Source organism: Phascolarctos cinereus, unplaced genomic scaffold (genome assembly GCF_003287225.1).
Source record: "Phascolarctos cinereus isolate Bilbo 61053 unplaced genomic scaffold, phaCin_HiC Scaffold_5;HRSCAF=322, whole genome shotgun sequence".
Taxonomy (NCBI): domain Eukaryota; kingdom Metazoa; phylum Chordata; class Mammalia; order Diprotodontia; family Phascolarctidae; genus Phascolarctos; species Phascolarctos cinereus.
This window is the reverse complement of record NW_027555958.1, coordinates 414,151,301-414,176,369: the sequence shown is the minus strand read 5'-3', so window position 1 is coordinate 414,176,369 and position 25,069 is coordinate 414,151,301. Positions and strand designations below refer to the sequence as shown.

The window sequence follows — 25,069 nt, the reverse complement described above, 5'->3', positions numbered from 1 at the left end:
TTAGGTCTTGTCAAAGACAAAGCAGCCTGTGTCGTAATATGACAGATAGGCAGCTGAATAAACAATACTGAATCAGAATTGTTTGGAAAATTACAGATTTTTGCTAAGGAAGCTTCACTTTTTCCTATTTTGCAATGAGTTTAAAAAAATCAGATACCATATTTTGCACAAAGGCTGATGAGTATTCCTTTTGCAAAGTTGTAAAAGAGAACCTTTAAAAACCTCACAAACAAGGTGGATTTAATCCTTCAATATAAGAACTTGGTTTTTAAAAATATGTGATCTTGTAGAACAATTCTGTCAGCTAGAAATTGGGGTCACTAAACTGTTTACAAGGATCCCTGTGGGCCTCATATTGACTTAGTTTTAAGATGCAGTGTTTTATTGCATTTCTTATTTATTTTATTAAATATTTCCCAACTTATTTTAATCTGATTCAGGCTGTACTCAAGAGTGGCTGTGGGCTATATTTGATGCCTTAGTTTAAGAGTATCAACAATACAAAAACTAGTGGATTGACCATTGTCTGAAAAAGAAATGTGGTAAGCTATGGACTTGGGAAAGGCTACTGTTGAAATTTAGTGAAGGAAAGTCTGTCTCTTATGCTCAAGCATATGCTAAAACTACAGATCTCTGGGCATCCAGATTTTAAGCAAAAAAGATAAGCTTTTAACAAAGTGTTTTTAAAAATTTGTTTTGCAAAGATGTATATTGATTTTGGCCCGAGAAAATATGGCGACTGCATCTATAGGTCCAGGAAATGAATATGCTTATACGGAATTATTTCCAGCAAATTTATTTCGTAGGATGAACTCAAGTTCCAGCTGTTTCTGTAGTTAAACTTTTGAGATGCTACATTTACCTTTAAATTAAAAATTCTGCATTGTGTCATAATGATACATTTTTGATTTGTTCCCACTTTGTAGAAGTAGATCATTCTTTTTCTCTCTTTCTTTTTTCCTTTTTTTGGCCTGAATTTATAGAAGGAACCAAGATGACAGCCAAGTTATTGCAAAATAAGATTAGAAACATGAAGAACACAATTCTGCTTATGAGTTCAATGCTTCATGATGTAGCTTTTCAGAGGTGATATCTCATTAACTGTTGTTTTGCCATTAGGCGTTTATGAGGATTGCACAAATCTTGAAATATAATTTAAAATGGTTTTTGGAAGAGTGTTATAGTTGAAGATTTTGGTTAAAAAATGGCTCACTTATCAAGGCTGTAATTGAGTCAGCAGCATTTCAAGCAACAAAATGCCGTTCTGGGGGTGGTTCTTACATTTTTGCTTATTTTGGGGAAGTCTGATGATGCATTACTCAAAGGACAACTTGATTTTTTAATAGCTCCCGAAAGAATTAAGATCACAGGATTTAGAAGTGTAAAAGACCTAGGAAATCATCAGTAGTAAAGGGAAAAGTGCCTTGCAACAGTTAGTTCTATAACAATCGAGTTCAACATGATTGACGGCATTAGCAGCTTAATTTGGAAGTCAGCTGTTCATATTAAGAAAGTTGGTACATTTCCAGTGCACATCAACAGTCTTCAAGATAAGGAACATTTTATTATTAGTACTGCTAAGATGTTCCAGAGGAGAGCTTTAATACAGTAATGGAATTCTGGGAAGAAATAGAATTTCAGTTTTTGTAGATTTTACCAAACAAATATAAGTCAATTTAGTTTGGTGCAAGGCACTGTGCTGGGAGCTGGGATACAGACATAAAGAATGATATAATCTCTGCTGTCTAGGGACTTAAATTCCATTGGGCAGGAGGGGAATGTGGCATTTACATAGATAAGTATGTTGTGATAGGGGCAGATGGAGAAAACACTTTTGAAGTGAAGGGATGAGGAAAAGCTTTATGACGGAAGTGTCAGTGGAGTTGAGCCTTTGAAAGAAGGGAGGAGGATTCTGCAAGGCATAGATGAGCAGGGAGTCTATTCCAAGGATGGAGGATGCTGAGAAAGAGCGACATCCAGTAATCCATTTTGCTTAAAGCAGGTGAAGGGGAGGAATTAGACATAAAAAGTAGGTCAAAACCAGATAAAAGGGAACCAGAATGGAGAGACTAGAGTTAGGGAAAGATCAGTTTGGTTTTGAACTAACATATTGCCTTTGAGGTCCCAGAGGAATAGCCAGTTAGAGATATTAACAGGCAGCTGGAAATGTAGGGGCTGGAACTCAAGAGGGATTAGAGTAGAATATATAGATTGGGGAGCTAATTGCCAAAGTGTAATAACTGAACCCATAGATGTGGGTAAGATTGCGAAGGGAGAGATTATAGAGAAAGGAGAAAGAGAGCCTGGGGGATACTTTCACTTAAGAGACCAGATGATGATGGTGAATCATCACTAAAGATCCAGGAAGACCTTTCAAGTAGAAGGAGAACCATGGGAGATCAGGGTCATGTAAACTAAGAAGCAAAAGAATATTCAGAAGAAGGGAGTATTGTAGTTACACTGCATGCTGCAGAAAGATCAGGGTGAATGAGGAATAAGAAAAGCCCTATTCAGTTAAGTCACTGTGGAGAATTTAGGATGAGGAAGTGAGTGGGGGAAGAGGAAAGCCAGAGCATCATGATCAGAGTGGTGGATCTGAGTTCAAGATCTTTGCGGTAGAGAATTTTTGAGTGATATAATGTATAACATTGGTATTTGAGTGCATGTGGAGGTCCTGCAAGTTGAGAAGGACATTGAACTCAGAAACCAAGGTGTTAGGTGGGCCATTAATGTGAATATTGAAGTTACTGAAGGTAAATGCAGGGTTTGAGTGGAGAGGAAGACTGTGAACTGAACTCATTTAGGAAGAAGGGAGAGTGCTGTGGAGATTGGTAGATGACTGTCCTAGTGATGGAGACATGTGTAGGTGATGAGACAGGTGATCCACCAGTCTGGTGGTGTTAACATTGGAGGATAGATTTTTGAGTAACTGTGCCACAGAGGATAGAAGTGACAGTGTTTTAGGAGTATGTCTCTATTTCTTCATGGCCTTGTATGTGGAATGGGGTGGCAAAGGATGGACTTTGTTTTTTTAGGAGAAAATCAAGTTTCACCAAGTGCCAGAAGTTGAAAGGAAATGTGAGAGGAAGAAATCTAAGAGTAGAGGGATTTTGTGAATCAAAGTGCATGTTCAATAGGGTGTCATGGAAGGGGAGACTGGGCACTAGGGATGGATTCGAGAATGTGGGTGGAGGTTAGGAGGTAAGTATCCATTCTGAAATATAGGAATTAGAAGAGCAGGTTGAGACTTGTTAACCATGATATCAGAAATACCAAGTAGGGAGAAGTCTGTAGATAAAATGGATCCCAAGGTTCTAACTAGAATATTTATGTGAAAGGGCTTTTCTGAGTTAGCTGTCCAGGTAGCTCCTTTTGTTGATTGTAGGGGGGGAGGATCCAAGCCCATTTTTAGTAAAAATTATGTAATATCTGTTTAGCTGTGGGAACATTAAGCACGAAAGGACATTTCTACTCAACAAATGCTACATGTCTGCTGTATACCCCTAAGATAAATGAGTGCTGAAGATACAACAAAGGAAAAAGCCCTATAGTTTTTGCCATTGGATCACAGATCAAGAGCTCAATGTCACTTCAGAGGCCATTTGTTGAATGCCTTGTTTTACAGGAGTTTGTAAACCAGAGATTAGAGGACCATGCACTTAGAATTAGAACGGAGCTTAGAGGGTAACTGTCTACCCAGTTCATTTTATAGAGGAGGAACTTAGAGCCAAAGAGGTTGTGTCTTTTCCATCATCTTCCTCCTTCTCCCCCTCCTCCTTCTCCCCTTCCTCCTTCTCCTCTCCTTACTCTTCCTCTTCTCCTTCCTCCTTCTCCCTTCCTCCTCCTCCTCCTCCCCTCCTCCTCCTCTCCTTCCTCCTCCTCCCTCCCCTTCTTCCCCTTCTCTTCCCCTCCTCCCCATCCTTCTCACCTCTCCCCCTCCTCTCTTCCTCCTCCCCTTCCTCCTTCTCTTCTTCCTCTTCCTCCTCCTCTTGTTCTTTCCCCTATTCCTCTTCCTTCTCCTTTTCCTCACCAACATTTATATAGTGTCTTTAATGAGCTAGTGCTGTGCTAAGCACTTTACAAGGTCTCATTTCATCCCCACAACAACTCTGAGAGAGGTAGGGGCTCTTATCATCCCCATTTTACATTTGAGGAAGCTGAGGCAAACAGAAGTCAAATGACTTGTTCATACAGGTAAATGTGGCAGAATCCACATTTGAACCAGGTCCTCTGAGTCTGGATCTTTTTTTTTTTATTATACAACACTGTCTTCTATGTATTTATCTCATTTAAATTTTATATCTGACCAGTTGAAGACTGTAGAAAAATACAGAGACATATATAAAGTAATACAAGTCAAAAAATAAAAACTAGAAATAATGTACACATATTGACTCTAACTCTGTAAGATTTTGTTTTGTTTTGATGGGTTTGTCTTCCAATCGGTTCCTGTAATTTTGATAATAAGAGGTCATCTCAGAAGACTCCAATAGGCCAATGCTACAGAAAACAGTGGGTCTTTATCATTGCTTATTTTAACTCATAGGAAGGAAGACCCAAAGCCTAAAATGAGACACTGGGGGTTGGGGGTGTTGCCAGAGTTTTGGAAGAGGTAGAAGGGTGATTGTGGCTTACCAGAGAGACTGTTTTCAGACTTGGTGCACGTAGCTTCATCAGTGCTCTGTCACTCACAGTCAGCGTGTCGCATTTTTTCATATGACATCCTGTCTATAAAACTCTTCTCAGTAGTTTGTTGAACTTATTTTACAGATTCTTAAATAGTTTTGACATCTGTTATCTGTGTTGCTAAATTAAATGGTTAAGTACTTGTAGCTTTTATAGTTGATGGTAATAGAAACCAGAGTGAATTAATGACCTTGATGAGGTCTTTTGGTCTCATCAAGTAAGGTCTCTGTTTTCTTGCTTCGAACATGGTAGGTGCACAATAAATATTGGATTGGTTTTAATTTGGTAATTCAGAATTTTGTTCCACTGCATGTTTCTGCTCCATGATAATTTGGAAGGACTTGACCATTTTGTTAATGTTTGGGTCAATACTAAACACGTAGAGACACATTTTAAATTCAGTTTTTGATTCAGGTTGTTATTTTGAAATAAAACAATCTTCACAGAAAGCTTTAACCTAAAATAACCTAAAATAAAGATGGAATTTTTCTCCCATTCTAGTTCACAGCCTCCCAGAAGTCTATATCTATGGGTCCGTAAGGGTGTGTGAACTCCAGGTTAAGAACCCCTCCTGTAGTGAAGCCTTGGGTCTTTTTTCCTCATCTGTAAAAATTAGGATGTTGGATTAGATCATTTTAAACAGCCTTTTCAGCTCAGCTAGGTAGCATTATGGATAAAGTGTTAGATTTGGAGTCAGGAAGACCTGAGTTCAAATGTGGCCTCTTTTCTAGCTGTGTACCCATTGCAAGTCACTTAACCTCTATCTGTCTCAGTTTCCCCACCTGTAAAATGATAATAATAATAATAGCATCTATCTTCCATGGTTATTGTGAGAATAAGATGAGATGATATTTATAAGGTGCTTTTCAAACCTTAAAGTACTATATAAATGTTAGCTAATAATAATTATAATAAAAGTAGTGATGATAAAATCCTGTGATATTATGACAAATAAATTGAGTCTTGCCTAATGTCACATAGCTATTAAGTGGCAGAACCAGGCAGAACTGGCTTAATGCCTTTCTCAAATTATGCATTTTAAGAGGTAAACTTTTTTTTTCTTTCAGTGTATTGGGGCTACTTAAGCTGAACTACACATCAGATATTCTGTGCCCCTCCTTGATTGAGCTCTTTTGAACAAACTGTTGAATGTGTTTTTGTATTTACTTGATGTTTCTAATATTGAGAAACACTTGATGTATTTTCAGTCGGAGGGAAGAGCCCATGCCAGTGCTGGGGATGCCATCTATGAAGTAGTGACGCTGCAGAGGGCGTCTGAGAAGGAAGAGCCAGTCACTCCAACCAGTGCTGGGGGTCCAGTGTCGTCCCAGGAGGATGAGCCAGAAGAAGGTAAGCACAGAAGGATTCTATTAGAGCAGCACGTGCAGGGAGTGGAGATTGATTTGTTGTCTTTTTTCTTCTGAGCTGTCATGGGCTGGGATCCACTGCACATCATCGATGCAGGAGCAAATCACTTCACTTCTCAGTTGCTCATTACGTCAGGTTAGACTAGGCAGTTGTTTAAATATTTGGCGGTGTCATTTGGCTGTTTCTGCTGCTTGTTACATGTCATTGAAAAAGTAATTGAAGTGACAGATAAAGTTCAGTTTAAACAATTCTCTGAAGTGTTTTTAGAAGTGACATATGCATATCTTTGAATTGGCTATTATCTGAGTTTGATTTTCCTTGGTACTGATCTCAAAAGCTTCACACTAGCATCATTGGCTACTCGCTTTTTATAGTCTTGATATCTGTCCCATTCAAGAAACATATTGACAGTGTTGGAGAAATACCAGCATAGTCTTCCTCTCTGCACAACCTTTGGGATGGTGCCCTGTACTCTTTGAAGTATACTGGATACCAGTAATAACTTTGAATCATTTTTTTTTAGATCAGGATTAAAAATAGTTTCTTCATTTTTAAATTTCCTTTCCTGACCTTCTGTATGGTCTTGATTGGACATAACATTTTCGGATTCTCATGGCATTTTTCTTTGTGAAATTGCTGCCTTCTTTAACTTGTTTTTAAACAAAATGACTAGAAACTGAGTAAATCTTTATGCCAACTACAAATTTCTTACAGAATAAGCCTTAGTAATTCAGTGATTGGCACTAAATTCTGTGCTCCTTCTTTTTGAGTAATTTATGTTTTCTATCTTGAACCTTGGTGCTATGGAACATTTGAATTTGAATGAAAAGCAAGTCAATGAAGAATCCCACCATGATTATTTTATGTTGTGTAGAAAACACTTAATAGATACTTGTAATGTGTGTGTATAAAATATACACACAAATACATACAAATATATGCATATCAAATAATAGAAGTGTTAGTCAGTAAACATTTATTAAGTATTCATTATGTACCAGACATGTTGCTAAGCATCGGAGATGCAAAGAAAGACAAAAAATAATCTCTGCTCTCAAGGAGTTCACAGTCCATGTCTTAAATGCCTTGTCTGAGGCCTTTGTCATGTTGTCTAATCTTTGCTCATTCTCTTTTTCCTCCTCACACCCTCTCCTTTCCTTCTCTCTCACATCCACTTCTTTCCATACCCTTCTTTTTTCTCCTCTTTCCTTCTATTTCTCCCTCTGATCATTAATAGAAAATAGCTATTGCTATTTTCAACGTGTTTATTAGAAAATATGAATATTAACTTCTTGGTGTGATTCTGAGTAATATTAAAAAAACAATTCAATATTATGAACTAAAGTGTTTTAAAAGCAAAAAGAAAATAGTCATTTTAGCCTAATGGAAGTTTTAGTGCTCCAGTTAAAAATAATTCAAAATATTTCCTCTGGCATTTCCCCCCTTTATTTCTTGACTGTGGATTCATGGAAATTATACCTTAAAATTTTTTGCCTACTGATTATTCAAGGCCAAATTATTTCTTTTATGGATTATCTATGTCTTTGGCTACTTAGTCCTTATATTACTTGACTTTTGGTCATTTCAGTACTTGTTAACTTTTCTAGGAGTAAAGAAGAAAGGAAACTTGATTGTCTTTTATTTCTTTCAGCTAGTGAAAGATTTGGTGGGGAGGTAACCATTGTATCTTTCACTCTTTTGCTTTTCTGGAAATATGCATTTTATTAGGGTGATATAAATAATCATCACTAAAAGTACCCATAGGTTATGTTATAAGCATATTTGAGCCACAAGGAATTTCCTTTTCAATTTGTAGATAGAGGAAGAGTTCATGACCAACTGAAGGATAGAGAAGATCAAGGAAGATAAAATGGGTAGTTTTGATTACATAAAATTAAAAAATGTTTTCACAGATGAACTCAATGAAACTAAAATTAGAAGAGTCACAGTTAGTTGGGGGAAAAAAATCTGTCACAAGTTAACTGTGATAAGTCTTGTTACCAAGATCAGTGTTTAATTCTTAAAGATGAACAGAAATGATGATGATGATGGTGATGGTGATGACAATTGCACACATTTATTTAGTACTTTAAGGTTTTTAGTGTGCTTTATATGTATTCTCTCATTTGACCCTCCCAGTAACCCTGTAGCTTAGGGTTTATTATTATCATCCTTACTTTATTAGGACAGTTCAGTGGTTGGATAGAGTACAGGCCTGGAGTCAGGAAGACTCATCTTCCTGAGTTCAAATTTGGCCTCAAGCATTTACTAGCTGTGTGACTTTGGCCAAGTCACTTTACCCTGTTTGCCTTATTTTCCTCATCTGTCAAATAAATTGGAGAAAGAAATGGCAAATCACTCCAATATCTTTGCAAAGAAAATCCCAAATGGGGCCACAGAGAGTCAGACACAACTGAACAACAACAACATAACCTAATTTCATTAGTGAAGAAACTCACAGAAAATGTAGGTGACTTGCTTCGAGTCACATAGCTAGCAAGATGTCTCAGGCAAGATTCAAACCTGTGTCTTTCAAATCCACCACTTTGTTCATTATGCTGTATTGGCTCTTTAAAACCATTTTCGGGGAGTACACCATTTCCTTAAGTTGATGTTTACTTAAAACTGATTATAGTAGACTGACAGAGGATTGTTTTTGTAGCAACTGTATATATGTTGAAAGATGTCATCCAGCCTTCAGAGTAATTAATGTGGCATGAATCAGTGAGAGAAGAAATTTATTTTGTTTATTATTCATTGCCTGGAAACTGATCTCAATGCAGTTGTATAGAAACTGCTATTGAGTTTGATCTTTGTTAGCATACACTCTTAAATAGCAGACTGATTATTGGACAATCAAGATAACAACAACAATAATAACATTAGTAATATCCACTTTATATAGTGCCTACCCCGTGCCAGGCGCTGTGCTAAGTGCTTTACAAGTATTATCTCATTTGATCCTCACAACAACCTCAGGAGGTAGGTGCTATTATTATCTTCTTTTTATAGTTGAGGAAACCGAGTCAGACACAGGTACAGTGACTTACCCAAGGTCACACAATTAGTAAATGCTTGAGGATACATTCAAACTCAGGTCTTCCTGTTTCCAGGCCCAGTGTTCCATCCACTGCACTACCTAGCTGCCTAGATTACATGCCCAAGATTATAAACTATACAAACTATTTGTGGCAGATTAAACCTCCCTTTCTCTTGTTCCTTTTCTCTTTAATTGTACAAAATATTTGTGTACTGGAACATTTATTGAAAATCAGTTTCTTTTTGAGGGCAAAGGAGAAAGGGCTTTGTAAAAAAAAAAAAGGAATTTTAGATGTTGAAAGCTTTTTCCCACATAATTTTGCATGCTATGGTTCCAGAACCTCATGGCTTTTGTAACAGGCCATCTGTTTTGTGCTGGAGTTGAGGCCTTTCTACTTTCTTCTCAAGAATTCTTTTGCTTCTTTGAAGTTAATAATAGGGTGACTGGTATGTAAATATATTTTCATAAGGTAGACTTGGTGAAAAATTGATTTCCTGCCACATCGAGTCCTAGAACCCTTGGACTTGTAAAGCTTGTCCTGTAAGTAATTGATTTTTGAAAACCTGCTTTTCTGCTGTGCTTAATCCTGCACCAAGAAAATCTAGTGATGATTATTGGTCTAATTATGGACCCAGGCCTATCCCATTGTTTTTTCCCCAGCCTCCATATAATAGAGCAAGCTTTTTTCTCTTTTCTTGTTCAGGCCTATTCTCTAGGCCCCTCCCCTCCCCCCAGTGATACTTGCCCACTCTGCCTCCCTCCAGTCGATGAGTAGGCTTTCTCTGCTGCTTTTATTTTCCTTTTACTTCTCCATACTATCTAGTCCTCCCTCTTGGCTTTGTTTTCAGAAGCTGGCTGTGGTTTGACTTGCTGAGCTACCTCTATGCAAGGAGGTATAATTACAGCTGGGCATAGATGGGCCCAAGTCTCTAGCTAGTCACCAAGTCACTAGCTAGTGAGGCTATATTCAGGCTGTACCTATGACTTTGCTGCTATCCACTTGACTAGTTAGATGTCCAGCAGATCAAATCCCATTCCTGCCCAGCATTCGTCACAGCCCTAGAGAACATAGGCTAGGAGATCTGAATTCAGGGGTTGGGGAAATGGGCTTCCTAGATCACAGATTCAGAGCTGGATAGGACCTTCATAGCTCACAATGTGCAAGGTGAGGCTCAGAAAGATACATATCCCAGAAGCATGTAGAACCTGTTTAGGCAAAGTGAATTGCCTTTGATTCAATATCCAACCAGTATTTGCTTTGCTATTATGTGAAAGCCACTGGGCTGCCTTTGCATTGGTATTACAAAACTAAAAGATGGCAACCCATGCTCTTTAGGAGTTTGAAAGCTCCGTCCTGAGTAAATCTGTACCATGCCCATTTCAAAAAGCAAGAAGAATGGAGTCAAAGGGTAGGTAATTTGGATGTATTCACACTGGAGGTCAGCACAAGCCTTAAGACTAACACGTAGGAAGAATCATTTCTGTCCCTATAGTTGCCCTTCCCACTTCCCTTTTCTGCTTCCTTCTTTTCTGTTTTACCTCTGTATCCCTAAAAAAAATTTTGTAGTGACTTCAGTCTTTGGAGGATATCAAGGAAAAGCAAGGAAAACTGAAATTTCTAGAATTTATTGCAAAATGCTGAAAACAAGAAGTTCTCATTCTGTGAATGCGTGCAGTCAATAAGAACAAGTAACCCAAGTTGTCTGTTTTTGTGCAAATTTTTCTCTCATTCTTAACAACAGATTTTGGTTCTGTCACTACCCAAAATGTCAGCTTATCTTTTGAAAAATCTATTAGCCATCACCTATATGAAAGGTACAAAAATCACAGAGTAGTGCTTAAGAGTTACTTTTCTTTTATAGATCAGGCTTTCATACGTTTTCAATACATTTTATTATTAGTTCTGTAATTGATGTTTCTGTCAACTCAGACATCAAAAGTCATCGTCGGAGGTGGCATATAAATGTTTCCCTGCTGTGGGGGGAATCACAGCATTCTTTTATTTAATTATTTTTAACAATTTGCCTGTCAAAGCAAAAGTGGAAGTTCAAGTCATTCTAAATTGTCTTGCCTTGGTAACAGGCTCTCTTTAATTCAGCCTGTAATTTGCCTAAAAAAGGATCAAGATTTAAGATGACTGCATTATCCTCAGTTTTCTAGGACAGGTCTGAAGTGAAATAAAGCAAGGCTTTCTGTGCTCATATTTCAAATGACATTTACAAACTGGATACATCAGAGGGTACAAATTTGGCATAAAATTGAAGACCATCACAGCAAACAAAATGAGAATTATATATGTATTTGTATACTTCCAGATATCCTGAATTGTTTCTGTTATTGAAACATGGGTTGTTCTTTGTATAGCCTTAAATGAATTTCATACATTGATTTTCTGATGTTGGCCTCACACATATATATCTAGTCATTTGGAACATATGTGGCAAGAGTAGCCTCTTCAATTGAACAACTAGATGTAGGCGGATGGTAGATGTGTTGTCATTGAAGACAGGTTGGTTTTTGACAAAGTCCAGATTGATAAATTGTTAGATAACTGAAGCTCAGCTTTTTTTTCCCCTCCTACTTGGTTTTTGTTTTTGTTCACTTGTTTCAGTCATTTCTGACTCTTTGTGACCCCATTTGGGGTTTTCTTTGCAGAGATATTAGAGTGGTTTGCCATTTCATTCTCCAGCCCATTTTGTAGATAAAGAAATGGAGGTCAGGTGACTTACACAGTTAGTAAATGTCTGAGGCCAGATTTGAACTCATGAAGAGGACGCTTCCTGACTCCGGGTCCAGTGCTCTATCTACTGTGCCACTTAGCTGTCCATAACTGGTTTAATTTGGAATTAGAGTGATCAAAAATAACATCTTTAGAAATAGTCTTTTTCAATTTAAATAAATTAAATTAACTTTATTAGCCTATTATTCTTCCTCCCATTAAATTATATATCAAAAACACCAGCTCCAAGTGAAATTATTTCATAGGCTATTTTCTTATGGTTTCCTAATTCATAGTGCTGATTAGAGCAAGTTGGCACTCACAAATAACCTTTCACTATAGCAACAAGTTTACTGATGACAATTCTTAATTTGCAAATGAAAAGAACACTGAGAAAACCTATTAGAAAAAAAAAGGAGCAGGCTTGCACAGTGGAGCCAGCTTGCATCCCTGGTCTGTTTCAGAGATGGCCGTAGAATATTTCTTCACTTACAATATATTTTTTTATCCTGATAGACTGATTTCAAATGTATGTGTTTAGATAATAAAGAGATGTAAAATGTTGTTGTGGCTCCACTGCCTCGTTATCCCATTTCAGCAAGTCAAAGCAAGGATTTTAAAAAATATGTGTTTGAGGGGGATCAGTTAAGAAAAAATGGAAGGGGAGAAAATTTTGCACCCCTCAAAAACAAGTGCTGTACCATTTTAATCATCTAGTAGGTCAAAATGTTTTTGTTTAGCACTGTTTCAATGGGAGCATTTATCTGTTGGAAAGACTTATCCAGCACAGTTTGGATTCTGAGCCCTGAAATTGGCCAACACAAAAGTATTTTTCCCAACCCTCAGCCTGTACTTGTGTATGGAAATCTTCATCCAGAAACAGTGCTAAGTATAGCAGAGAGGGGGTGAGATGAAAGAACCACAGAGAGTTCTTTTTGTCTAAGGTTTCACTTTTCTAATTTCACCTCCTATCCCTCCTGTCCTAGGGTCCTGTTGCTATTTTGCAGGCTTCCTACATGACTGCTCCTTGAGATGGTTATGCAAGGATTTAACTTGTAGTTGTTAACTGAAGTTTCATTATCTTAGCTTCATGAAGTACCTTAAAATGCTCCTTAAAGATCAATGACAAAAAAAATGCCCCCCCTCCTTCCCTCCCTCCTTTTCTCTCTCTCTCTCTGTCTCTTTTTCTCTCTCTCTTCTTCTCTTTCTTCTCCTGTCTCTTTTTCCCTCTCCCTTCTCTCTCCCCTTAGCCTTTTCCCTTCTTTTCCCTTTCCCCCTTCTTCCCTTCCCTCTTTCTGTCCCTCTTTCACCCTCTTCCCCCTTCCTCTCTGTCTGTATATAGAAATTACATATATTACATTATATATCTTAAATAAAATATAAAGTAAATGTATACTTGTTTATGGGCATATAATTTTAAAAATAGCAAAGTATAGTAGTGCTTTTTATAGTATCAGAACTCTAGAAACAGAGTAGATGCTCATTAATTGTATACCAGCTAAACAAGTTACAGTACTTGGACACAGAGTATCACCCTAATATAGGAAGGGATGCACATGATGAATACAGAGCAGCACAAGAAGACTTAAATGAACTGGGTCAAAGCGAAATTAGGAGAACCAGGGAAACAATACACACAGTGATTACAAAAAATGTGAATGGGAAAAACAGCCCCAAAGTGATAGAAATGGAAGGCTGTAAAATCATGACCAAATTTAGCCGCATGAAAGAGAGATGAGAAGTCTCCCTTTCCTTGGAGACATGGGGCCTCTGGCTGCAGAATACTGTGGGTTATGGCAGACTTGTTCAGGATGTTGTTTAGTTTTTGCAGAACAGTTTTTAAAAAAATCTTTTTGTCCTTTGTTGTAAGGGATGGCTCTCCAGAAGGAGAGAGAGAAGGATATATTGGAAAATATAAATGATGTGAAAACAAAAAGAGTCAATAAATATTTAAAAAGAGGTACCTTGTGGGCCCTGTGTTAAGTAACTTTGTTTTGTTATTTGAAGAGTGCCAAAGAGTGAGAGTTTGGTTGAAAAAAATTTTACCTCCTTTCTGTATCTACTTTACCTAAGGTGAAGGAGCTCCTGGCTCCTCAGTTTAATAGCAACAATGCTAGTTATCATTAAAAAGGTACTTTAAGGTTTTCAGAAAGCTTCACAGATGTCTTATTTGATCTTCACAGTAATCCTGGGAGGTAAGTGCTAATGTTATCTCCATTTCACAGATGAGGAAACTGAGTAAACGGCTCAAATGTTCTACTTAGAATCACACAACTAATGAGACAGGATTTGGATACAGGTCTTCCTGACTCCAAGCCCAGCACCCTACCCATTGCATCATCTGCTAATTTTAAAGATTTAACCCAGAGAAATAACTACTCGCGTTTATTTAACTCTTTACAATTTGCAAACACTTAAAGCAAACCAACACTATGAAGCAGGTGTCACAGGTATCACCATCCCAATTACACAGATTAGGAGACTGAGGCTCAGAAAGGCTGTGACCTGCCCCAGCTCATAAACGTAGGAAGTGTCGAAGCCAGAATGCCTAGAATCTCCGAGTTGTAAGTGAATTCTGACAACAGCTAGTCTGACCCATACTTCCCTAAGCATTGACTCTGCTTTGTCCCGAGTGAACGGTTGTCCCCTTAACGTTGTCCTCAATGAATGTTGGTCAGTCTGTGGAAAACTGTAGTTATAGGAAACCCTTCTAAGGTAGCTGGATTCCATCTTGGGGCAGATTTAATTGTTCAGACTTTCCCTTTATATTGATCACATACACATGTATTTCTTTGCAGATTTCATCCACTGGGACTTTCCTTGGTCCAGAAAAACAAGTATGATGCCCTTCAAATAATCAATCAGTTATCATGATGCTAATTACATGTTAGCATTTTTTTAGATTATACAGAAATATGAAATAATATGTTATTTAGTATAAAAGTATATTTCAGACCATTTAAAAGCATAATAAAATTTAATTTGTCTTATATTTTATTTTTGGGCACATGAAAAGTTAATTCTGTACAATATTGATGTGTGCCTTGGACAAGTGATCTTAAATTCCTGAGCCTCATTTTCCTCATCTCTAAAAGGAGATTTGGACTAGATTGCCAGGATGCTTTCCAGTCCTAAAGTTGTGATTGGTTTTACTTGTTTAATTCTTATTTGTGTTTTAAATCTTATATTGTTGTTTTAATGCCAAATGAGTGGTACAGAGTTCCATTGTTAGCCCCTAGTGCTCAGAGAGATAGACACTGTTTGACTACGCCAAGAAAAGAAATTGAACATTTTTTTCATTTTATTTTCTTTTTATTCTGAACTTAAAATATCAAATAAAATGATTGTTGCTATATATAAATGTGGAACAGAGGGAGAGGATTGTACATGAAACTGTGAATCTATTATGTGGGTTCTTAAGACCTTTCTTGTGTTATGGACTCTTGGTAATCTGGAGAATCCAGAATTAGGTTTTAAATGCCTAAAATAAAATAAACAGTATTATAAAGAAGACTATTATGTTTAAATACAATTATAAAATATTTTAAAAATAATTTCATAGGCCCCAGGTTAAAAATCCTTGCTCTGTTTTGTAGAGCTTGCTTTTCTTTTTGGTAGGTAAGAAATGTTATATGTAACTTTCAAAACTCTTCGTTTTGTTTATGATTCCTTGTAATCTGCCAAATGTTCTCATCTCATTTTGTGGGAATTCTTTCTCTAGTCCCTTCTCTCACCTCTCCCCTATCAAACATTCCCCCCCCTTGGAAAAAAAAGAAGAAAAACAAAGCTTTGTGACAAATTTGCATAATAAAACAAAACGAATCCCCAAATTGTCTGTGTTCATAGATGTATGCCCCTTTCTGCATCTTGAATCTGTTACCTCTCTGTTAGGAGGTGGGTAGCATGCTTTGTCACTGATTCTCTGGCATTATGCTTGGTGGTCAATATATTTGATCAAAACTTGTTTTATTTTATTATGTTACTATTGAATAAATTGTTCTCCTGGTTCTGATCATTTCATCCTGCATGAGTTCAAGCAAATCTTACCAGGTTTCTTAGAAACCATTCCTTTCATCATTTCTTAGAGTGCAAATATATTTCATTCCTTTCATAACCCATAATTTGTGCAGCCATTCTCCAGTCGATGAGCACGACTTTAGTTAACATTTCTTTGCCACCACAAAATGAAGTGCTACAAATGTCTTTGTATACTTGAGCCCTTTTCTCATTTAAAAAAAAATCTGTCTTAGGTCATAGGCTTGGTAGTACAATTGCTGGATCAAAGGGTGAGCTCAGTTTGGTGCATTTTGGGGCATAATTCGAATTGCTTTTCATCATGGCTAGACCATTTCACAGCTCCCAGCAAAAATGCATTTGTCAGGGCTGGTAGGTGGCTCAGTGAGCACCGGCCTTGGAGTCAGGAAGACCAGAGTTCAAATGTGACCTCAGATACATTACATTCACTAGCTGTGTGACCTTGGGCAAGTCACTTAAGTCATTGCCTCACTCAAAAAAAATGCATTTGGTATCTGTTTTCCCATGGTTGCTTCCACATTTTTTTTGGGGGGGGGTTGAGGCATGTACCTACTAGTGTGATGATTCCCCATGTTTACTTTAATTTGCATTTTTAAATTACTAGTGATTTGGAACATTTTTTCCATATTGCTGTTGATAGTTTGAAATACTTCCTTTGAAAATTCCCTGTCCTTTCACAATTTATCTGTTGGGGAATGGTTCTTGTTATAAATTTGAACCAGTTCCTTATATATCTTAGAAATGAGAAAAGGAACTTGCTACAACTCTCCCCCCCCGCCCCCATATCTGTTTTTCTTCTAAATTTAACTACTTTGGTTTTATTTGTATAAAATTTTTAAATCTTAACTAATCAGGACTGTCCATTTTGTTATCTGGGATCTTTTATGTCCCTTGTTTGGTCATAAACCGTTCTTCTTTCCATTGATCTGAAAGGTAATTTCTACCTTGTTCCTTTATTTTGCGTATGATACCTGCTATTTTGTTTAAGTCATGTATCATTTGGAACTTATTTTGGAATTTGGTGAGATGTTGCTCTGTGCCTAATTTCTGCCAGATTACTTTCCGGTTTTCTCAGAAGTTTTTTGTCAAGTAGTGAGTCCTTTCCCTAGGAGATGTGATCTTTGGGTACATCAAACACTAGTCTACTACACTCATTTGCTTCTGTGTTCTGTGCATCTAGTTTACTCCACTCCTCAACTGCCTTATTTTTTAATCAATACCAAGTAGCTTTGGTCATTACTGCTTTGTATTATATTTCGAAGTCTAGTACTGCTAAGTCCCCTTCCTTCCCACTATTTTTCATTATTTCTTTTGAGATTTTAAAAACCCTTTATTTCTCTAGATGGCTTTTATAATTTTTTTTCTTTTTCTGTAAGTTGATCCTTTTGTTGTTTGGTTTGTATGACCCTGAATAAGTACATCAACTTAGGTGGTATCGTCATTTTTATTTATATCGCACAACCTAACAATGAGCAATTATTTCCTCAGTTATTTATTTCTGTATATGCATAAAGAGTTTTCCTAAAATTAAACCCAACCTGCATTTCTTTCTGGTATAAATTCATCCTGGTCATGATACATAATCTTAGCGATATGTTGCTGTAGGCTCTTTGCTAGTATTTTACTGCATCAGTATTCATTAGGGTTATTGGTCTATAGTTTTCTTTTTTATTTTATCTTTCCTTTATTTGTGTCATAAAAGGAACTTGGTAGGATACCCTTTTTTCCAAACTTGGTTCACACTTCCTGTACTGGCTACTCAGCTGCAGGAGCCTGTTGTGGGTTGCGGACTGCATCTGTGCTCCTCCTCCTGGGTCACAGCAGGGATCTGCAGGTGTTCTTTGGTCCATTCTCCCTCCTGTCCTTGCTCCCTGCTCCAGCCATAGCTACTGGCCTAAGTCAGGGACTCAGGTTTTTGCCTGTGTCTTTAGGCCTTCTGGCTGTCTCTCTTCGCTAACCTGGCCTGGACAAATGAACCTGCCATGCTATTTCCTTGAGTTTTCAGTCAGGTCTCGGTCTGCTGTTCTTCCTCTGTCTTTGTTGGCATACTTGTGGTCTGTACTGCTTCCTCTTACTCTGTTGTCTTTCAGGTTTCTTGGAAGAGAAATTTTTTTTTTCTATTTAGGAGTGTGATTTGGACCTGTGTTCTTTCTATCCCAGGGGAGCATTGGCATTCCTATGTTGCCTACTTCTGATAGTTGAAGGATGTTTGACCAGACAACCAAACCTAGTCCTAAATATTTACCTAGGATCAAAGCAGCATAGCTCTAGAATGAGAAGGGACCTCAGAGATCATCTGCCTAGTTCAGCTTCTCATTTTAAAGAAAAGGAAACTGAGGCCCAGACAGGTGTAGTGACCTGTCCCAGATCACACAGGTTGTGTCAGAGGAAAGCTGTGAACCAAGGTCCTGGGTCCTTAAGCCCCTGATCTTTCCTCTCCCACTACGTTGCCTCTTCTTTCACACTTCCTCCATTCTGTTTTGTTTATCATGCAGTTTTAAAAATACAAAATAGCCATGTTAAATTCAGGAGGCAATCTGATCTTGTTTTAACTTCAGTCACACTGTGACCTTTGTTTCAGCCTCAGAAGAGCTGATGGTTTGAGGGTGTGTGTGTGTGTGTGTGTGGGGTGTGTGTGTGTGTGTGTGTGTGTGTGTGTGTGTGTGTGTGTGTATTAGGAGGGGAAAAGGAGAGGGGTGCAAGTTCTAAACAATGTAAATCTATAGCATTATGTAAAAAAAATTTCATTCACAAGAAAACACATTTTTCTGGGCTGCGTGTAAAATCCTAGGTTAGCATCATAAAATGTAGACAGACAAGTTCACCCTTCAGTTTTTACGCAAAAATATATTTTACTTCTTAAAGCAAAATTATTGAATTTAAAAGCTTCTAATTCCTTCCTTAATAGGTAGAAAATTCGTTGTAATACAGTGTTTTTCCCTACCTCAGTTCAAAGCATGTCCCAATGCTGCCTCTCATCAGAGGCCTTTCCTTATTTCCCTTTTTGTAAGTGCTTCCTATGGCCACTCAGATGACTTTATATTTACTTGCAGTATGGTTGTATTTTCTTGTGTGTAGACCTGTATAGAATGTAACCTTCTTGAGTAGAGGACTATTTTTGTTTCTGTCTTTGTCTGTCTAGATTAGGGATTCTTATAAATATCAAGGTGTCTGTGACCTTGGATGGGAAAAAAAATACATCTTCATATTCACTCAACTGTGATGGAAATTTGGCATTTCCTTCATTTATGAATGTAGGTAACAATTAGTATTCTTACAAGGGGTCCATAGACTTCACCAAACTGCCAAAGGACATAGAACAGATGCTTAATACATCCTTATAGAATTGATCGTGGACTTGATGGAACTAAAGTCAGCTGAAACATATTTCTTTGAAGCATGAAACATACATCATCTGCACTTCAAGACAAAATATAGTTATTTCCTTTTAAATTGATAACATTAGTTGTTCATTTTGAAAAAGTAATTGAAAAAATTTCTGATACCTTCTTTGGTAATTTAGAGTTATCCGTTTAAAAGTGAATTGTGGCTATGAGATGGTGTTCACAGTGCATGCTCAATTTGTAGGTGGCCATCAACATTGTGGGCATCATCATCACCATCACCTGACCTGCTGTGCGTTAGCTTCTTTATGGGGCTGCCTTATAATTGGAAGAGACTCTGGTATTTCAGTAATTAGATTCCAGAGAATAAGGTGCCCAGGATAGCCTGAATTTTGACCAAATTTTGTTTTATTATGCATAATGTCAGAGGGCTATTTCAGTGTATTTCTGTTAGAAATATATTCAGTGCAAGGTTAAAGATCCCACTTGGGTTGTGAGGCCTTTGAAGGGGGATGCCTCAAATTTGAAGTGTCTATTTTGCCTTTGAGAAAAGCCTTTTTTTTTTTTTGATTAAAGGGAAACACATGAAGAGGGGAACAGCACTGAGAAATAAAAGCATTCCAGAGTCATCTGACTAGGACAGCCAAGTGCTGCCTCTTTTCTCTGACTTGGCCATTAAACGTGCAGCATAATAAGCAAGAACCATTTGTCAAACATTCAGGGCTGAATATTTAATACGTGTTGCTTTTGGAAAGCCCCATGTATGGAATCGATTCATAGGCTTATTGCCCTTTTATTCTTTTAGATGAATATACTAATGTAAGGCCTCTGTGTTAGAAAGCAAAGCAAACAAACCCCCAAAACCTAACCAGACCTATTTGCTTGTTACAGTCCTCACAACATAACATTGCATATATAATTTAAATTAAGCATATTCCTGAAAATGTCTACATAAAGTTTCTTTTCAGTGACATTAATATTCCTACCTTATGTGTTTTGCGCAGTATATTTGAAAGGGTTATGCATACTTGAAGGCAATTTGATTTTAATGCCATTTTCTTTCAAGGCTTGAATATAGTTATATTTCATGCATGTAAGTATTCAAGTTTTCTCCTTCAGTTGGGAGAGTGGAATGGACTACACTCCTGAAACCCTTGGTATAAAGGTAGCAGAAAATACATGTAATGTTCCATTTAATAATATTTTAAAAGATCCTACTGAAAACTCATCCTGAATTTTTGTGGGTTTATTTTATATTTCCTTTTCATGCTGGTATCAAATTTAGGTAATTTTACACATTATAAAGGTTCTTTTTGCCCTTAGAGGAATATTATCTGCTGTGTAGCTATTAATTGGCTTTGTAATCAAGACAGAAGTGAAACTTCAAAGAGATACTGCCAGGCATTTAAAAAAAATTTGACATTCTTCCCTTCCCCACAACATCCCCTGCTTCTGGCCATTTGCCTGTTTTGCTCTCTATTTTTACAATCCCTTGTGGACATCAGAAAATGAGCTTTGCCTTGGCCAGTTTTCCAAAAAGAAATGTAGTCATCACCTTGCCCTTTTTGATTAGTAATAATTTCTGTGTCACATTCTTCATGCAGTCAGCATTCCTGTGATTCCCCGCCCCCCCCAGCTATTCTTTGATCAGATTTTAAAATTGAAAGAGACATTTAGAGATCATTTATTCCACCCCCACCATTTTTAGATGAGGAAAATGTGTGATTTTTAAATTTATCTTATATGAGCCTTACAATAATTCTGTGAGGTAGATACTGTTATTATCCCCATTTTATAGATGAAAAAACTGAAGCAGACAGAGGTTAAGTGACTTGCCCAGCAACAAGCAGCTTGTAAGTGACTGAGACTGCATTTGAACTCAGGTTTTCCTACCTCCAAGTCCCAACCTCTGTTACCCATTCCTGCCCTCCCTCACTCCATTTGGTTATTTGCCCTAGAGGCATTTATGCACTTAGAGATGGGACAGGATCAAAGAGAGATAGGGAGGATCAAAGGAGATAATTATTATAATGCATTTAGCACCTTGCCTGATACATGGTAAGTGCTATATTGTTATTGTCATTATTATTCTTATTATTGTTAAGTAGAAGGATCATAAGGTTGTAGAATTAGAACAGGAAGGGACTTTAGATCCATCTGGCCTAGTTCCTTCATTTTTCTAATGGAAGTTAAATGACTTTTTCCAGAATATACAAGTGGTATACTGGCTGTGTGGTAGAGCCCTGGACCTGGTGTCAGGAAACCTCAAGTTCAGATTGGGCCTCAGACACGGATTAGTTATGTGATCCTAGGCATGTCATTTAACTTTTGTGGGCCTCAGTCTCCTCATTTGTAAAACAGGAATAATAATAATAATAACAACAGTAATAGCAAATACTTCCCAGTTGTTGAGGTATTTGTAAAATGTGTTGCCTGTGTGAAAGTGCTACATAAATGCTGTTTGTTGTTGTTATTATTATTATTATCAGAGGCAGTGTTTGAACCTATCACTGACTCCAGAGGCTTTTTTCTGTCTACTCACCACAGGGCCTCAAAGAAGGGACTTTATTTTTTTTCTTATTCAATATTCCATTTTTAAAAAATTTTAATTAATTGATTTTTAGTTTTTTAACATTTACTTTTTTAAGATTTTGAGTTCTGAATTTCTCTTTCTCTCTCCTTCCCCCTTCCCAAAATGGAATGTAATATGATATAAGCTATACATGTGTAGTCATAATAAACATATTTCCACATTAGTCATGCTGTAAAGAAGAATCAGAACCGAAGAGAAAAAAACCACAAAAAGGAAAAAACAAAGAAAAAGAGAGAGAAAATAGTGTGCTTTAATCTGCATTCAGACTCCATAGTTCTTTCCCTGGATGTGGATAGCATTTTCCATCTTTGGTCTTTTGGAATTGTCTTAGATCCTTGCATTACTGAGAAGAGCTAAGTCTATCAAAGGGTCATCACACAGTGTGGCTGTTACTGTGTACAATGTTCTGGTTCTGCTCACTTCACTCAGCATCAGTTCAGGTAAGTCTTTCCAGGTTTTTCTTAAATCTGCCTGCTCATCATTTCTTATGGAACAATAGTATTCCATTACATTCATATACCACAACTTGTTCATCCATTTCCCTAATTGCTGGGCATCCCCTCAATTTCCAATTCTTTGCCACCACAAAAATAGTTGCTATAAATATTTTTATACATGTGGGTCCTTTTCCTGTTTATGTGATCTCTTTGGGATACACACCTAGAAGTGGTATTGCTGGGTCAAAGGTTTTATAAAAGCCTTTTGGGCATAGTTCCAAATTGCTCTCCAGAATGGTTGGATCAGTTCACAACTCTACCAACAATGCATTAGTGTTCCAGTTTTCCCACATCTTCTCCAACATTTATCATTTTCCTGTTTTGTCATGTTAGCTAGTCTGATAGATGTGATATGGTACCCAAGAGTTGTTTTAATTTGTATTTCTCAAAGAAGGAACTTTAAAGGTATAGTTCAACCTTCTCATTTCCTAAATGAAGATACCAGAGCCCTGTGGTGTTAAGGGATTTCCCCAAGGTCAGAAACATTCCTACTAATACTGTAGTTCCTGACCCTCCACTGATATGCTTTCCATTAACAAATCAGCTGGCCAACTCAATTAACTTTTAGCAAAAAACACTCAGAAAGCAAAGCAAAAATAATAATTATGAAATAATATTTGGATGTTCTCTTGCAGAAGCTCACAGGGTGTCATTGCATAAAAGTGACAACAAATTTAAAATACTGTGGTAGTGAGGCACATTTATAGGGAATACACATGGCCAAGGCAACTCTTAAACATGGGTGATCTTTGCTGTGTTTTTCATTTGGGGGAGAATGTCCTACAGAGTTTTCTGTGGTGTCAGGGTTGGACTAGTGGCTCTGCTGCTGACTAAGCTGCATTTCTTCACTACTGGTTGCTCTATTCCTGGGCCAGACCGCTCAGCTGTCTCCGCCTCTCTGCTGTGAAGCCTGGCCTGCCCTTTCTTGGGTTGGGCCTCTTCCCTGCCTCATTGTTTCAGAAAGGTCAAAGACCCTTAACCTGAGATTGGCAGCAGCTTCTCCCATTCTGTTCCTTTGGTGGGACCCTGAAGGGTTTGTACCTTGTTCAGGAAGGAGGGAACAATATGCAGGGGTATGGCTTCCCTCTCACCCTGGTCCAAGCTCTTAGATCAATCCTTTCTGCTTGAGGGCTGAGTCCCTTTAGGGAGAAGCCTCACTTTAGCTCATGGTGCTTAACTATCTAGATGAAGTTATCATCTCTAGCAGATTAGCTGTAATGAGGCAATAACCATTTGGCCAGTAGTCACAGAATAGTTCTGGAGTTCAGAGCTCCCCAGTTATTAAATCCAAATTCCCATTGTTCATACGCAAATGGGCAGCTGAGAAACAAGGCACTGAGGCTCATCTTTGATCTAAGTAAGTTTATTGTTTATGCAGATTACTTTCTTAATGTTTTTTATATAGAAGTCTCTATTCCTTGCCCATGTTATTTTCAGTCAGAAAAACTGCCATAGACTCAAGTGGAAGGGGGTGGGCTCTTAAAAGTATCCCCATGTAGTAGGCAAGATGCTACTTAATAAATGTTTGATTTGGGAAGTTATTTAGAAATTTCTGAACTTTTAGAAAAATAGTAAATTTATAAAATTTTGTACTTGGAAATGTTTATGGTAAAAGTTAAAGCATTTTAATGGTCCACAGACTCAATATGAGCCAACGGTGTGATATGATAGTCAGGAAAGCTATATTAATGTAATCTTGGGTTTCATTAAGATTTATATTGCTTCCAGGAATAGACAGTAGCTCCATTGTATTCTGTCTTGGTTAAATCGCATTTGATGTATTTAATTCTTTTCTGAGTGTCATTATTTTAAGAAAGGTCATTGATAATTTGGTATAGGTATCCGGAGTAGGAGTGCAACCAGGTTGGTGTAAGTAAAATTGAAGAGGTCTAGAGGTTTGTGGGGTGCTGCTGGGAACCCCTGAGATTGTGACGCTGGGCCCTGCTTCAAAGAATTCAACTCAAATCTTCTTCCAGCCAGAGGAAAAGTTTATTAGTGATAAATCATGTAGGCCAGGTGACGCCCATAAGGATGAGCAGGCTTGAGTCTCAGCCTTTTGGGCATGAGAGGTCCTCAGCGTCTGAATGGGGACCAGGGTGGATCTTATATACAATATAATCACTTTGGGTGGCCAGAGGAGGGGGCTGGGAAAAGGGTCTACTAGGTAAGAATTCTGATTGGAAGGTCTGAGAGATTGAATAGACAATGGGAATAGATAATGGAACTGGAAGGCATCTGAATAAGATCAAAAGGTAGGACTAAGGCTTTCAAAGGGAGATGAGGAGCTGGGGCCTGTAGACAAATAGAAGCCATATTCCCTTTGGGGCAAGGGGCGAAGATCTTGGCTTGGGCACACCCCATCAAAATGACTAATGATTCAATTGAATGTTGTGGCAATATAGTAGTAGCTTTGGCCAGACCCTCACATAAATTGTGGTGATACTTTTGCTTCAGCCAAAATGTATAAATTGTCAACTACTCTTTCTTGTAACATTTGGGATTGTGGTCAAATAAGAATATAAATAAGTTCAGAAGCAGGAAGCCGAGTGTTTTAAAAAATAAATCCAGTTGGTGATGACTTTGACATTATCCAGGACTTCTCACTCTTCTTCACCCCACATATTCATTCAGCTTCCAAATCTTGCCAATTCTAACTCTGCAGTGTTTCTCGTATCTGTACCTTCCCATCACTCACATAGCTACCACCTAAATTCAGGCCCTTTTGCCTAGATTATTGCAAAGCTTATTGATGAGGCAGCTAGGTGTTGCAGTGGCTAGAGAACTAGG

At 37.6% G+C, this 25,069-nt stretch overlaps 1 protein-coding gene across 4 annotated transcripts in view; it reads left to right on the top strand.

Annotated features, from left to right (window-relative positions):
* RABGAP1L (RAB GTPase activating protein 1 like) overlaps window positions 1–25,069 on the top strand; it is a 681,088-nt gene that overhangs the window by 127,005 nt on the left and 529,014 nt on the right. For all 4 annotated transcript variants that reach the window (XM_020970529.2, XM_078156481.1, XM_020970531.2 and 1 more), the window contains exon 11: window positions 5,895–6,036. In XM_020970529.2, the coding sequence (XP_020826188.1) occupies window positions 5,895–6,036 (142 nt within the window). The remainder of the gene's footprint in view (window positions 1–5,894; window positions 6,037–25,069) is intronic.